The sequence below is a fragment of the Podarcis bocagei genome (genome assembly GCF_964188305.1).
Source record: "Podarcis bocagei genome assembly, chromosome: 9".
NCBI classification, from domain to species: Eukaryota; Metazoa; Chordata; class Lepidosauria; order Squamata; family Lacertidae; genus Podarcis; species Podarcis bocagei.
In genome coordinates, this window is record NC_138134.1 from 48522298 (window position 1) to 48538639 (window position 16342).

The 16342-nt window shown below is 42.2% G+C and overlaps 1 protein-coding gene across 10 annotated transcripts in view; it reads right to left on the reverse strand.

The window, feature by feature from the left end:
• Nucleotides 1–981: 981 nt before the first annotated feature.
• The window catches only part of JADE1 (jade family PHD finger 1), a 172180-nt gene continuing 156819 nt past the window's right edge, over nucleotides 982–16342 (reverse strand). For all 10 annotated transcript variants that reach the window (XM_081209279.1, XM_081209280.1, XM_081209275.1 and 7 more), the window contains 3 exons: nucleotides 14868–15398; nucleotides 12582–12699; nucleotides 982–5564 (listed from right to left, as the gene is read on the reverse strand). In XM_081209279.1, the coding sequence (XP_081065405.1) occupies nucleotides 4666–5564; nucleotides 12582–12699; nucleotides 14868–15398 (1548 nt within the window). In that variant the 3' untranslated portion in view covers nucleotides 982–4665. The remainder of the gene's footprint in view (nucleotides 5565–12581; nucleotides 12700–14867; nucleotides 15399–16342) is intronic.

The window sequence follows — 16342 nt, forward strand, 5'->3', positions numbered from 1 at the left end:
GTAAGGTGTTGAATTTGAAAACAAATTGGCCTTTGTATAATTGCTATTGTATTTATTTTTTTACTTTTATTTCTTAGATGTTAATTGACACCAGTAAGACTACTCTTCTGGCTCCCCAAATTCTTGTGGATATACAAACTGTTCCTATTACAGATGAATACTTCAGAGATGTTATTTACAGGATTCAGAATACTATTGCATTTCCATGTTTATAATGTAGGAACTACCAAAGAATCAAAAGGGCTTTTAGCATTATGGTTTGAGACATGTGTTTCCAATGCACACACATATGAGTAACTTGGCTTGGAATTAGCCTCTCAGAAATGAGTGAATGGGAAGGAATTTAGCATCATGACAGGGAAACTTTGGCCTTCTGCAACCTTGGGCTCTATTTCTGCTGGAGTGCAGGCTGTTATCTGGTAGAGCTGCCTCAGAAAACTGGCACCTTAGCCAAATTGGCAAGAGCTTGCAAATGCAGCACAAGACTTTGGGTCTATATAGTGGAGTACCATGGTGGGTACTTAAAGGAGGGGGAAAGAATGGTTAAATTTCACAATTTCATTGAGAAAGAAAGTCTTACAATACAATAAAAGGGGAGAGATTGCCTTGTAAAATGTATGGAGTAAGCATGAGTCACTGAAGTGAGAGTAGGAAGGAATGTGAGACAAGAGAGCAAAGAGGTGGCAGCGAGCCAAGGCCAGCTTCACTGAGATGGGTTGGAGAAAAAAGAACTGTAGGAAGGAGATGAGTTATTGTACATCCTTAGTCTACTGAGATGAACAGAGAAGGGGGAATCCTCAGTAGCAGATTAGATCCAAGAGCAAAGAGAAAATCCAGACTCCTAGCATTTCCACCAAGTAGGGATGGAAAGTGATGGGCCACCTTGGCACAAGTTGCAAGAGTAAGTCTAGCTGAAAAGCTTTTCTGCTTCTGGAATCTTGTGGAAGTAGCAACATAGATGTCAAATCATAACACTTGACGTGTATTGCAAAATGTACAGCATTTATTCACATACAGACAAAGGCACAATTCTACTAAATATTTTAACAAAAAAATACAGCCATCTTCAACTAGGTCTTTATAAATACTTCAAAAAGGGAGGAAAATAAATACAGGATTGGGCCATGTAATATAAAATAGTCATCTCTACATATACTTTATTTCTGATTCTATCTTTTTTTGTCATCATGCACCTGTTTTCAAATTTGAGCAAAATGGACACCAAAGCTAGGCACATAGTGAAAAATCCTCTGTACAGGGTTTTACAAATGTAGTAATGAAAGTTTTTAAAAGTTTTTTTAAATAATATTTGTACACATGAGACATGTATAACGTTCCATTCATTTAGGGAGTGTGTGTGTGTGTCCATCCCCAAAACCTAACAGATAGCATTCCAGGTCATTACGGAAGGGTTTATTAAGCCTACATTTCAATGTAGTACACCAATCAAAATCAAGAAATGTCTTGGGCATTCTGCATAAGGAAAAAGGTGAAACCTAACAAGAAATAACAGCTGTTTCCATATTAACAAAATGAATGCAGTAGTAGGTAAGGATTACTGCTTCATTTTATTTTATTTTTCTCTTACTGAGTGCTTATAGCATGGAACTTGTACAGTTAGTCATACTGATGTTTTCCCATATTTCTGCAGCTATGGGGGAAAGCACAATTTATTTTTCTCTTTTGTTTTTCTTAATTTTTGGTTCAGCATTATTCAAAATCAGAAAGCTTATTAACCTAAACATGGTGGGGAGCAAAACAGGTAAGGCATTGTTCTGCACAAATGCTATCATTCCTAATAGTGCAAATGTTATGATATTTCTTTCAAAATAAGTCATAACATTGAATAATGTTTACTTATAATCAAATTTATTTTATTCCTTCTATGGCTTGATGAACAACACCCTTACAGGGCAGGCTAACTGATAATATTTCACTCAACCCTCACCCAAAACACTTACTGTATTGAAAAGTAAATTAATCACGTCCCTCTTTTCCCATATTTTAACAAGAACATGTCTGCTTTTAAAGCAGCAAACCTGGTCAACATACCTATAAGATATGAGTAGTTTAATCAGAAGCAATAAAGCCTTATAAAACTACATCTTTCATATCACTATTTTTTCATTTCCAATATCCTAAACTGTTGTCACTATCTTGATCACATTAAGAATCAAGGCCTCAGTGTCTTAATCTTATTCTGATCCAAAGCTAGTCATGGAGTACACTGAGAATAGAGGTGTGCAGGAGGGACTTGTTCTATTTACTTCACTTCTGGAGAATTCCTCTGGTTAAGCACTTGCAACAGCCCCTACCTGTGTGAAGTTCTGTGCATGCGCTAAAACTCCAGCGTGCAAACAGCAGCGGCTAGTGTAGGGCTCTTACATTAAGGCTCACTTCAGATGCGCCTCCAAACATTTGTTTGTAAAATCATGTACAAACCACAAAGTTGCACATTTCCCTTCCCTCCCACACATGGATCCCCTTTCAGCTGCCTGTTTAAGCACAAACCAGTTTGCTGTAACACCTGAAATTTGCCCTCCAAACTAGATTTGGAAGCCCCACTTGCAAGTGTGGTTTCTGATTCTAGTACAAGCAATATTGTAAATATGGGCAGTGCCAAACAAGAAACTGAGAGGAGCCAAGAGTAAATTGAGATGATGTGAGCCCACAACTAATTTCTAAATCTCAAAGAGTTTATTTGTTTTAGTTTATTTTAGGATTATGACCTCTGTTCCAGAAGCAAATAGGAATGAATTCTGAGGGCTGGTTCCCAAAATACATCATGCAAACTCCTACTAAATATATCTGATTCACAGGTACACACATTACATTTTTCCAAGTGGAGAAGGCCAGGGCTGCTTGCATGTAAGGAACATGTACTGTGTCAACCTCCCCAAGCAGTTTTTTTATCATTCAGTGACTTGCATAGCAAGATGGAACAGCAGCAATCCAGTTCTCAGTTGAAACCCCTGGAAGACTCAAGTCAAATTGCAAGGCTTCAACATTTGTTTCATAGTTGTAAACCCACTTCTTGTGAGTGAAGTAGCTAAATACCGCTGTTGATGGACTGGGGGGAGAGCTGTCCATTTTTGTTTTTTTAAAAACACCTAAGCTGCTTAAACTTTCTTATAACTAGGTTATGTCTGATTTTACATCAAAGTTCAGTCCCCAAAGTTACTGCAGCCTAAAACTACGTTATGTGTATTATAGATGCACTCGCGATAGAGACACACACTCTATGGGTGCAAAAAAAGGAAAAAAGACTCTGAACGATCTGTTCATCTTATTGCTGATGGCTTACTCTCATTAGTTATTGCAATTCTTAAAATGATGTAATCCGAACACAAGCCCCTCCATGGTCAAATCTAATCCTTATCATAAAATCATGTTAAATTGGCTTGAATGTAAAGCGCTACTCACATCTTATTGCCTTTCCATTGTATTCAAAATATATATATATTTATTACATCCTTCTCTTTTTATTTAAAGTAACCCTTGTGTGTCAGAAAATTGCATATCCCAACACATACCATTAGTGCACATTGGGAAAGGCTGCTGACTAGTGCCTTTAGAAACATGGGCATATCTTCATAGCAAATTTCAGCCTGTTTACCTGTCATGGCTTCTCCCCAAAAACCTGGGAATTGTGTGATGAGATGCTGAGAATGAGTTACTGAAAAATCTGTTGCCCATCAGAGAGTTACAATTCTCAGGGTGGGGTGGGGAGCAGACAAGGAAGGATGGGAACCATGACAGCAAAAACTATTTACTATTTGCAGTGTAGACGTACTGAGTCTTTCCCACTTGAATTGTCATCATATTTCGGATGGGCAGTGCCAGCAGAATATAGCAGGCTACAAATCTGCCTTCCTTCTCAGAACAAGATAAAAAGTACTTTTAAGACATACTCTCCAAATTTGAGGAGCTGAGTAGTTTTCATACTCTTAGTCTGAGTTCCTTCAGAATAGCACTGTGCTGCTACTGTTTTCACAATTGGTCAGCTTGGTTCTATCCCTTCAGGTATCTTAGTAGTCATGGTAAATTCCTCTTACCTGCTTGATGGGCTTTTGTGAAAACTCTTCCGGGGTTCATAAAGCTGCCAAAAAAACCCCACCACCACCCTGAATTCTAAAACAACAAAAATTGCAGACTACTAGGGCTTAGTCCTAGCCAGCATCATGAAAGTGACAATTTAGAGTGGACAATGCGGTGCAGGGTGACTATAACCACCATTGTAAATTATCCTTGTGTACTAACAGGTTGTGCTTTTCAGAGACAGAAGAAAATCCTCAGTGCTATCCACCTAAATCGGTTTCCCCATCCAAATCTACCCCCCATTTATTTCATCTTTTAATTTGTATTCATCTTATTGAGCAATTGGCATAGCAAGGTCATCTTCTCAGGTGATTTCTTCAGGAAAGTTGCAAATAAAGAAGGTTGTAATCTCACGGACATGACGGGTGGAGGACAAACTCTTAGTCAAGTGCACGTAAACATATTTCTACAGCCCGGAAAAAAACAGGCTCACTGTTGGCTTATATTGTAGCCATGTGTAAGGACCCCCCCCCCTCCTTGTCACACCAATAAATAATGCAGAGTGGATAATTTTTCCAGGCTGGGGCTTCACCGACTCCAGTGCTGCTATTGTGTCTCACTCTCTAGTCAGGAGGCAAGGATGCTTCTCCTAATGATATCTGTCCTCCTAGGAATAGTGCTATTTGAACTGAGCCTTTGTTGCCTGCATTTCTTCTCAGCCATCTCAGTTTCTGAATCGCTCATCTCGGCATCAGGGGCGTACCCATCATTCTCGCTGTCCACCTTTAGGTTGCTTTTGGCCCTATCTTTAGGGGAAACTCGACCCACGCCCGAGTAAGGATAGGAGTTTTGGCGGCACATCTCATCTTGCCCTTCTCCCTGCTGCTGTCTTTCTCCTTTCTTTGGAATTCGAAATCCTCCCCAGTTTTTCACAGGGCTTCTGGGTGTCGTAGGCACTTTAACCGGAGTTGGATTATAGTTTATTTTGAAAAAAGATCCATTGCATTTAGGCACTATATCCCTCCGGGTTCCGGGCGCTGACCTGCCACTCGGGTGGTTCACAGCCCTTTTGTTTTCTAACTGCCTCTGAGACAGTTCGTTGGATCTCAGGGGTTTGTGGTTGTGTTTAGAAGGTTTCTCCTTCAGTCCTACCTTCATCACATCACAATGGGAATGATTGTCTCTTCTCTTCCTGTGGTCTGCTATAACAACTCCATTCTTCTGTTGTGCTGATCCAATTTGTGCTTCTGCAAAGGTCTTTTCAAAACTGAAAAAGCTACTGGGAGTTGCAAAGCCTTCCCTTTGGCTGGGCTGCTTGAGTAAAGATTTGTCATCATGCCCAGAGCTCCTCCTCATCCGCTCTCTCTTCTGTGTTTTTTTCAAAGAGTGACTCAATGACATGCCCATTTGCTTTCTGAAGAAAGCTGAGTGCCATTTCAAATCCTCTATCTGAGGTGCATCTGGGCCCAGCGGTGAACTGTTGAAGAGCATTATATTTTCCATAGAGGAGGAGGAGGAAGGCGTGCCTGGAAAGACAAAAACAAATGGGTTAATGTTTATCTGAAGCAGCTTTCAAGCATTTTTGATTGTCAGTCGATTGCCTGACATTTACTTCTCCAGATCCCGACAACTCAGGGGAACTATCCAGCTTAGCCAGATAAGATATGATCAAGCATGTTGGGATACGCTACTCTTAACCATCCTAACGAAAAATCCTAAGAAATTTTGGAAGGCTGTAGCAGACTCCCCACAGACACAGGATGCTTCGCTGACATTGATTCCATCTTTGTCATGGGTAGAGCATTTCAAGGCGGTTTTCTTCGATGACTGTATTCCACCTGACAGTCAGGACCATGCCATTTTTACTTTCACGGATGACTGGCCCCCTGCCTCTATTACCGAAGTTACAAGTTTAATTGATCAGATGAAAGCAGGAAAGGCTGCTGGCCCTGATGCTATTCCATCTGAACTGATCAAAGCCAAGTCAGAGTGGTGGGCACCGATACTAGTGGATCTATTCACTGTGATAGATAGATCTGGTATCATGCCTAACTCATGGCAGCAATCTATAATTATCCCAATATTTAAAAAGGGTGACAAAAGCTGCCATTCAACTATCGGCCAATAAGTCTATTGTCAAACATCGGGAAATTGTACACTAAACATCTGCTAAATAAACTAACTACCTGGCTCGATGAAAATAACATCATAGGTCCAGAGCAGACAGGGTTTAGGCAAGGGAAATCCACTTTACACAACTGCATGGTGTTATCTCACTTAGCTGCTAAGTACACGCGGCTTCATAAAGAATGTCTTTATGTGGCCTTCCTAGATAACAAGGCTGCTTTTGACACTATTGACAGGGGACTGTTATGGACCAAATTGGAGACAATGGGCCTAGAACCTAGATTACTATACTTGATCAAAAAGCTTTATACAAAGAACACCTGTCGTATAAGAACACCGCCAGGGAATGTAATGACAGATGCCGTCATTATAAACCGAGGAGTAAAGCAGGGCTCCCTCTTTTTTCAGTCTTTTTCTTAACGACCTTACTTCGTCATTAAAACAGGTAGATGCCCATAGCCCAAAACTCAACACATCAAGCATTCCCATCCTCCTATACGCAGATGACATGATTTTGCTTTCATGGACAAGAATTGGCCTAAAACTATTGTTAAATTCCTGTATTGACCATCTGTCCAGAATGAAACTGTGCATGAACTTTGATAAAAGCAAAATAATGGTTTTGGGGAATTCACACAAGAGCTATAGCTGGGTATTTGGTGGAAAAACCATCCAGTAGGTATTTGAATTTAACTATCTGGGAATTACATTCCATCATAGGCTTCTATGGTCCTCGCACCGTGCACCGCGGTGGATGCCAGTAAGATGTCTATGCAGGCCATAATGCGGTTTTTCATAACGAGGTAATTCGCATATCCCCTCTGCCCTCAAGGTCTTCAACGCCAAAATTATAGCTCGATTGCTCTATGGAATCCTAGTTTGGCTGCCAGGGTTTACCCAGCTGGTAGAACAAGTGCAGGCAGCTTTCCTTTTTAAGATTTTTGCTATCACACGTTGTGTACCCTATGCAGCCTTGTGTCTAGAGGGAGGGCAACACAAGATAGAGACCGTTGCCTGGGAGAGATTTCTTCTATGTTGGTTAAACATCTACCTCACATTAGACAAAGATTCTCTCCTTAGCGAAGTCTTGTCAGACCCCTTTCTTTCCCCAGGGCTACAACAGTTTAACATAAAGGTACAGCAACTTGGACTGTCATGGAACTTTTGTGATCAATGCCCCCATCATCTGTCATGGCTATAATAAAAACTAGGTTGTGGGAGATTGAACACCAGGAACTAACAGCAGCAGCAGAGAAAACTTGTTCCCTGTTTTACTTTCAACTTTCTTGGGCATATGAAATTAATCACAATTATCTTGAATTTCTGTTTATCCCTCAAAAAAGAAGGGCATTTTCGATGGCCAGGTTTAATTCAAATCCATCAAACCTCCTTTGAGGAAGGTTCTCGGGAGTGGTGGAAGGAGAAAGAATTTGCCCATGTGAAGACCACCTGCTGGAAACTCTTACTCATATGGCTCTTAAATGTAAACTATATGCTGATCTCTGCCAGCAGTTTCTAGATCAACTCTGCATCCCCAAATGGAAACCAGAGTTGGAGGTCATACATTTTCTATTCCTGGGGAATGATCAGGAGCTCACCAAGTTAGTGGCTAAGTATCTCTATTTGGTTTTTTGTCACAGAAACACATTACAGATGTCTGATCTCCCTGGAGACCTAGAGATGTAACGTTAGACTGTTTTGCCTCTTTTCAGTTGACAAATGTTCTGTGACATTGGGGAGGTGGTAATTCTGTATTGATTTGCCATGGATGTTTTTATGTGATGCCAATAAAAGGTTTGATGATGATAATGTTTGAGCTTCTTAGCCAAGAATGTCCTTTAGGTGGATCCAGACTTAAGTAATGTGCTCGGTTCCCAGTGAAATCAATGGGCCTTTAAGTCATGACTAAGGTGTCACAATTATTTCAATAGTACTTAAGTTCAATTAGCTAGTTTTGATCCAACCTGCTGTCTCTATACTTTTTCCATGTTTTTTTTAAAGGGTTTTGGTGGCGTTTGCCCTCCTAGGTGACATCATGCTGGGTCATAAGGAAAGGGTTAAATGGGTGTGAAGTGATTGGCCAGTGGGAACCCAAGGGGAGGAGTTAGAGTTAGTGTTGTTGAGAAGTCAGCTGGGAGTTGGAGAAGGAAGAGGGAGGATAAGCCTGTGGGTTGGTCGAGTTGTGTTGTGAGAGAGAGAAACTGATAGGAGTCGGATAGACAGTTGGGATAATCAGTTAGCAGTTATTGGGAAAGGTATAGGTATAGAAAACTAAGATTAAGAAACTGACAAGAAAAATTATCTGAAACCATAAACTTAAGGCTTATAAAATAAACTTGCTTATTTGATTTAATGTTAACAACTGTCTGGACTCTGTGTGTACCCGAGAGAAGCGGGTTGGTGGCAGTAGGAAAGCAATCACAGTGGTGGCACAGGGATCAATAGACCGTCAAACGTCCGGGGACCCTGTGTGATCGCCACAGTTTTTTCTAAACAGCTAAAACATGGAGTACCAGTTTCACAACACTGAGCATGTGGCAGTAAACTATCTGTGTCAAAGATTTTTTTAATTAATGGCAAGATTTTAATAGGGCTTTACTGCTCTGAAAAAACCCACTTCTCCCTGATTAAATACATGTCCCTTTACATCAGAGGCTGACTTCTCTATTTCTGCTTAGTTACATGGGGCAATAATTGTGGAGTTTTAATAAATATCACTAGAATAACTAAAAATTAAGGCAAGATGTTGCTTGCCTTTGTACGGATATATGGTGTGTCAGAATATTGGTGAGAGAGTCAAACTGGAACAAATAAGCAGTACTGAAATAGTAATATTTTTATACTTGACCCAGGGGACCAGATTCAGTGAAAGGTAGGTGTACTTAGATCACATTTAAATCAAAGATGCATCACAAGTGTGGTTACTTGAATGCAACTTCCACTGAAAGGAACTGGATTTCTGAGGGTCATAGGCCTATCAGCATTTCATTGATTTCAGTTGGGTAGGGATAACATTGTGCTTAACCCTCCCACTGAAATCTACAGGACATTCCAGCGCTGAACTCCCAAATATACTACAGTGGTACCTCGGGTTACATACGCTTCAGGTTACAGACTCCGCTAACCTAGAAATAGTACCTCAGGTTAAGAACTTTGCTTCAGGATGAGAACAGAAATCGTGCTCCGGTGGCAGCAGGAGGCCCCATTAGCGAAAGTGGTCTCCAGGTTAAGAACAGTTTCAGGTTAAGAACGGATCTCCAGAACGAATTAAGTACTTAACCCGAGGTACCATTGTATGTTCATCATGTGGAAGTTCCAGTGAAATCAATGGGACACTTTGCAAGTTTGGAAACAAATTAATGCTGAATGTCCAAATCTGTGAGTACACTTTGCTAAATCTCAAAGTTTGTATGTTCATTGGTCGTTTAATTAGGTAACATAAGCATTGGGAGCTACAGACGTCAGAGCTTGATCTCATTTTGCTTTGTCCCCAGATTTTAACAAAAACACACTTGCCCTGAGAATAGGTGCTTTACAGCTTACAGTTCACCAAAGTGAACACATCCCCGTTAGCCAGGGGTGGTAACCCAACAGAGGCCCAGCTTTGTTGCCTGCCTTAAGAATGCAAGAACAAGGGGACTGGGGAAGGAATTTGTCAAGCCACAACAGAAAATGCAGTGGCTAACTGGCCACTTCATTATGTTACTGTACTGTACTAGCAGCTAGATCATATTGCACCAAACCAGAAAACTCCTCAGGGTTGGGTTATGTTAGCAGCCATGTTAGCATAACTTCACAAAACATTAAGCCAGGGTTGCATGGATGTTGCAATAATCCTACAGATTAAAAACACCAACATCCAATGCTTTAACACTGGATTTTAAGGCGGCTAAACTGGTGCTGCTGATTAATGATTGAAATGGGAAGGTCATTCAGCTGCAGCAGTTTCTTGCTCAATGGGTACTAGCGTCTTTGAAGAATATATAGTTACAAGTCAGCTAGCTATTTCTTTTGGGTTCATGCTTTTAAAGCACTTTCTGACTGGCAAGCCACATTAAAGAAAGGTCGTTGTTCCACTTAGTTTCTGACTGTCTCCAAAGCTATTTGCTTGTCAGAGTAAGACACTTAGGTTTAAAGAATGTGATAAAAAGGCAGACCTTTCTAGCTCAATTCATTTTTAACATAATAGACTCATGGAGCTCTGTTCTCCTGGCAGTATTTTCCTCCTTGAACATTTGATAAATTTCAATTGTGGTTGAAGAGAGTCAAGTTGTCAACCATTTGTAAAAGAAAGTTAAGTGTAGCAACTAGGATGCATTGTTCATCTTATGACATTCATGCCCCTGATGTTATAAAGAAGGAATAAAAATATGTTCCCTATGAATACAAGCAGGGAGAACGATACTCCTGGTTTCATAATCCAGACCAGAAAGTAAATCTATCGCACATAACAGAACAGCAAAAATATATATTTTGCCAAAACAATACTGATTTTAATTAAAATTAATAATCAGTTTTGCACAATGAGATAATTTAGAATTTGGAACATTGCCTTCGTTGTCAGCTGTGGGTAGGGGACCACAAAGGCTTATGTAACCCTTTTCTCATGCACCCCTGCGTCTTAGTGGCAAACCACCAACAAAACAACGTAAACATGTACCGTATTTTTCGCCCCATAGGACACACCGGCCTATAGGACGCAACAAGTTTTTTGGGGGGGAAATAAAGGAAAAAAATTTTATTCCCCCCCCCCCAGGCGCTTATGGGGCCGGCAGCGGGGAGAAGCGCTCTTCTCCCCGCAGCCCGCCTTCACATCAGGTCCAGGGACAGTGGGAAGACGCGCTGCGCCTCCCCACTGTCCCCGGAGCTTGCGGGGCTGGCGGTGGGGTCTCCCCGCCGTCAGCCTCCAAACCACTTCGGGAGACAGCGGGATGGCGACGTTCCGCCTCCCTCTGTCCCCCGACCTTGTGGGGCTGGCGCTGGGGCTCTCCTGAAGCCTGTCCCCAGAGCTTGCGAGGCCGGCAGCGGGGAGAAGCGCTCTTCTCCCCACAGCCCGCCTTCACATCAGGTCCGGGGACAGCGGGGAGACGCGCTGCGCCTCCGAGCTGTCCCCGGAGCTTGCGAGGCCGGCAGCGGGGAGAAGCGCTCTTCTCCCCGCCGCCCACCTTCAGATCAGGTCCGGGGACAGTGGGAAGACGCGCTGCGCCTCCCCACTGTCCACGGAGCTTGCGGGGCTGGCGGCGGGGTCTCCCCGCCGTCAGCCTCCAAACCACTTCGGGAGACAGCGGGATGGCGGCGTTCCACCTCCCTCTGTCCCCCGACCTTGTGGGGCTGGCGCTGGGGCTCTCCTGAAGCCTGGAGAGCGAGAGGGGTCGGTGCGCACCGACCCCTCTCGCTCTCCATGCTTCAGCGAAAGCCTGCATTCGCCCCATAGGACGCACACACATTCCCCCTTCATTTTTGGAGGGGAAAAAGTGCATCCTATAGGGCGAAAATAGACCACTAAACTCACTGCACAAAAATGGAGTCAGTTTTCAAAGTAAGACAACATAAACAAGTATTAACTGTGCTTTAAATTTTGTCTGTGGGGTGCTAATATACCATTGAAATTGTCACTCAATTTCCATACAAGGGAAAATAAATATGCTGTTAATAAATTGCTAGATTATTATAGATAGGAACAAAATCTAAATTGTTCACATGTACCCAGGTTAAGTGATTATGAATAATCCAATTTAGATGTAGGGCAAGCAAAAATAAGAATTTTAATTAAGAAGCTGTTAAGAATTAAGTAAAGGAAATTTTGAGGGGTAGGATCTAAGGAAACCTACATAGTGGCAGCTAAATAATGTTGGAGGAAAATAACTGCCAGGTAGGATTCAGACTTGCACAAATATAAACATAAATAGCAAGTGATTTTATAGTTATATATATAAAAAATACTTTTGAGTGGGACCCGTATACACTTCACTGATTGAAATCTATGTTGAGAGGATGAAGTACAGGTTAGTGGGTAACGAGTTATGAAACTGAATGCATCTGAAATGTAAAAACTGAAAGAGCAAACATAGTGAGGAGGGAAAGCAGATCATCTCCATCTCAAAATATAAAAAGAGCCAGCAAGTGGCAAGACACATACAGAGGCCTACTAGCAATGGTTTTTAATAGCTATCTACTATAGCAATCCACAAGTCCCTCAGTAAGTCAAAGAAATTATCAGAGTCTTTCAAATATTTAACATGTGGTTGGTGGTTTTTTCTCAGTGTGCAGGGTGCAAAGAGGGTTATGGAGAAATGCAAGCCAATACATTTCATTACAGTGCACAAAAACATTACAGCAATAATTTTCATTCCAGACCAGTATGCCAACACATTTGCTATGCCATACTCCAGCACAAAAAGACAAACGGAACTCACCTGAAACTCTTTCATGCTCAACAAGATTTGTATAGAGATTGAATATCTGTTCCTGGACTTTGCAAACAGATCTTTTAATTTTTTCCCGTCGGGTCACCATATATGTGAGGTTTCGTACCTAAAAACACAATGTGTAATATTATGTAGATTCATGTAAGAGAAACATATTTTGAAGTTGATATTTGAATTTTAAAAACCTCCTAAAAAGCTTTTCCAAGCTAGAAGACATTTTGCAACCCAATCTGGCACGTGTACTGGGTTACTAGTGCTGAAAGAGAGGTATATTACACCAGCAAAGAGGACCCCTTTTCTTTATTCCTTCAGTGGTACCTCTGGATGCAAACGGGATCCGGAGCCCCATTCGCATCCTGAAGTGAACGCAACCAGTGTCTGCGCAGGTCACGATTCGCCGCTTCTACGCATTTCATCATTTTGAGCGTCTGCGCATGCGGTGAAACCCGGAAACAACACATTCCATTACTTCCGGGTCACCGCAGAGCACAACCCAAAAACACTCAACCTGAAGCAACTTTAACGCAAGGTATGACTGTACTTCCCACATTAAGAACCTATGAAGAGGTCCTCCTCCAAGGCTCTTCTGATGGTTCCCTCACTGCAAAAAGTTACAGGGAACCAGGCAGAGGGCCTTCTTGGTAGTGGCGCCCACCCTGTGGAATTGCCCTCCCTTCAGATGTCAAGGAGATAAAGAACTACATAACTTTTAGAGACATCTGAAGACAGTCCTGTTTAGGGAAGTTTTTAATGTTTGATATTTTATTCTGTTTCAATATATGCTGTAAGCTGCCCAGAGTGGCTGGGGAAACCCAGCCAGATGAGCAGGGTATAAATAATAAAAATATTATGATAAGTACTTTCTTTTGCCTGTCCTTTTGTATTCCAACATTTGGCTTCATTGAATGTCCCTGTGTTCTAGTAGTATGAGAAAGGGGGGGAAACGTCTGCTTTACCACATTTTACACACCGTGCATATTTTAATACACCTCTATCATGTCATCTCTAAACTAAGAAGCCTCAAATGTAACTTTTCCTCCTAGCAGAGATGTTTCAGCACCCTCCTCTGCACTTTGGGTTGCTCTGTTCTAAATTTACAAGCCCTTATTGAGGTGAGACAACCAAAACTGTACACAATATTCCATTGCACTACAGATTTGTATAATGGCATATTGGTGGTTTTATTTTAAATTTCTTTCCTAATGATCGCAAACATGGAATTTGCCTTTTTCCACTGCTCCTGTACACTGAGTCAACATCTTTACAGAGTTATCCACTACAGCCCCAAGGTCTCCTTCCTAGTCAATCACTGCCAGTTCAGACCCCAAGAGCACATATGTGAAATTTAGATGGTTGGTTCCAATGTACACCATGTTACACTTGCATCGCATTTGCCATTTTACTGCCCATTCACTCAGTCTGGAGAGATTCTTTTGAAGCTCTTCACAAACCCTTTCGTTTTAAGAGATTCTGGAGCTAAGCACTGGAGTTGAGAACAAGTTCAGAATGGCCACATTGTTCAAAGCATCAATCAAAGGCAGGCAGCTTTTGGAACAACTTCACATTCTCCCAGGGAGGTGTTCGTGCCACACTAAACTGAAAATCTCCAAGAATCTACATTACTTATCAAACAGAATAGATGAAAGTTTATTACTTTCTATCACAGCCACACCCCCACTCCAGTGGCTTTTTGTGAGCACAGGAGCTCTATAATGCACAGAAAGCTGTTCTGCCCACAGGGGGTTTCCTACTCACTTTAATGAAGGGAAGACCCCTGCAACTACAAAGGGATGTGTTTATAAAGAGTTCACCATGTTGAGAGAACCTGGGAAGTCTACTCAGGCAGAACGAATCTGGTTTCAGAGTCCATAGCAAGGCCCACAAATTTACCATTTGCAACTGCTCGCTCCCATCCTCGCCTTGCAAGTCAGAAGCAGGCCTTACAGCATAGGATCTGGGAAATAGCAAGCACAAAGGATGTAGAAGGAAATCCCTACTGATTGCCTGAACATGTCACAACACAGCACTACGCTCAGAGAAGTTCCAGCAAAAGGAGGGGCAGAGGTGGAACTGCAGGTTCGCCTCTTCTCTAATCATTCTGAGAGGACCTTAGTGGGATGAGATCCAAGGCCACATGCATTGACCATTGTGCACCGTTCAGCTGCACTGAGCAGGATTTTTATGCCTGATCCGACAGCATTCAAACATCAGGATTGGTAAGGCAACTGAGGCAAAATCCGTCTTTCAGACCTACCAAACAACACAGCAACTTACCCTCTCCAAATCCTGCCGGAGGTGGGTGAAAAGCTGTAGCCGCCTGAACAGAACATCCTGCTCCCGTTTGGCCAGATTGTCCTCTTCATCTTTCTTTGGGGTGATCAAAGGTTTGTTGAAGTTTGATTTCCGCTTCAACTTCCAGTACTGGTACATAAATTCTACAGAGTCCTCAGGAAGCTGCAGGGCCTTGGCCACTTCCGAGGCGTTGACAAAGGCATAGAACTCATCTTCCAGTTGTTGAAGCTTCTGCTTGCGAACGCTGACCCTGTGGGCCTCCTCCTGGTTTTGATCCATGCTGTCAAAAGGTTCTAGGTGAGCAGGAGGGGAACTGTCCTGTGCCCCGTTCTCGTTTTCCTGACTGGTGAATTCGCTGAGGTTTTCCTCATCTGACTTCTTGGTGGAGCTGTGCTTGGGGCAGTAAGACTTGAACTTGACTTCATCATTGTCGGCCAGAATGGTCTTCATCTCCAAGCCACGGTCAAACGCACAAGTGACATGGAAGGCTGTGCGGCAGTTTTTCACTGAACACTGTAGATGTGGGGAGAGGAGGGGATGGAAGAACAGATCTTAAAACATTTACATTTTATATGTTTGTAGCTAACAGGTTGTGTAAAAACAATCATATGGTTTTGCAATGCCTAAGTTTCTTATATTTCATTATGAGCTCCCTTGAGCCCAACACAAGGTGGGATAGAAATATATTCACAGCGGCTCAAATCTCAAGAACCACAAGTGGACTTCTGCTGAAGTAATAGCCATCTCCTGCCTCATCGTCACTGCAGTTGCTTGCACATCCCATTAAAAAAGCTATTTCTGCTGCTTGCTATCATATTTCAATCCTTGGCAAAGAAGCTCACATGTAGGCTGCATGTAGCCACACTTAATGGTCTGGGAGCACTTAATACTGCAGCATTATTGAAGCTCAGCAGGTGTGGACCCAATAAGTACCTGAACGGAGGACTACTACAAGCCCCACATAAACTGCTCTGAGATTTCTAAAGGCAGAGCAGAATAACAAATAAAACTTCTTTCTGTGGGTCTCAAACAAGCAGCTTGTAGCAAAGCTCTACGAAGCAAATAGCTTATGTTTCAGGATGTGCTTCAATAGGCATTAACAGAGAGAGAAAAATCCCTTTACACGCTACCTCTCTTCTCCCCCTTCAGGGCTCCCCTCCAACTCCAATGAGGATGGAATAAATGAGTGTCACTGACATTTATGATGACAGGAAAATGCCAGACTTAACCCAAACGTATCTCACGTGAGAAATATGTGTGCGGCAGAAGGATATTTATACAGTCCTTTTGTGAAAAGGAGCCAATTATCCTCCTCCTCAGTGTTTTCCCACTCAGGTTGACTCAGCAGCCAGATGTCATTTAAAAGTGCACAGCAGGGTTCAAACTGTAGAAGCTTCAGATAAATCTGCTTGAATAAAGTCAACACTGAGGCACAATATGAAAGGCGGTGAGATGTA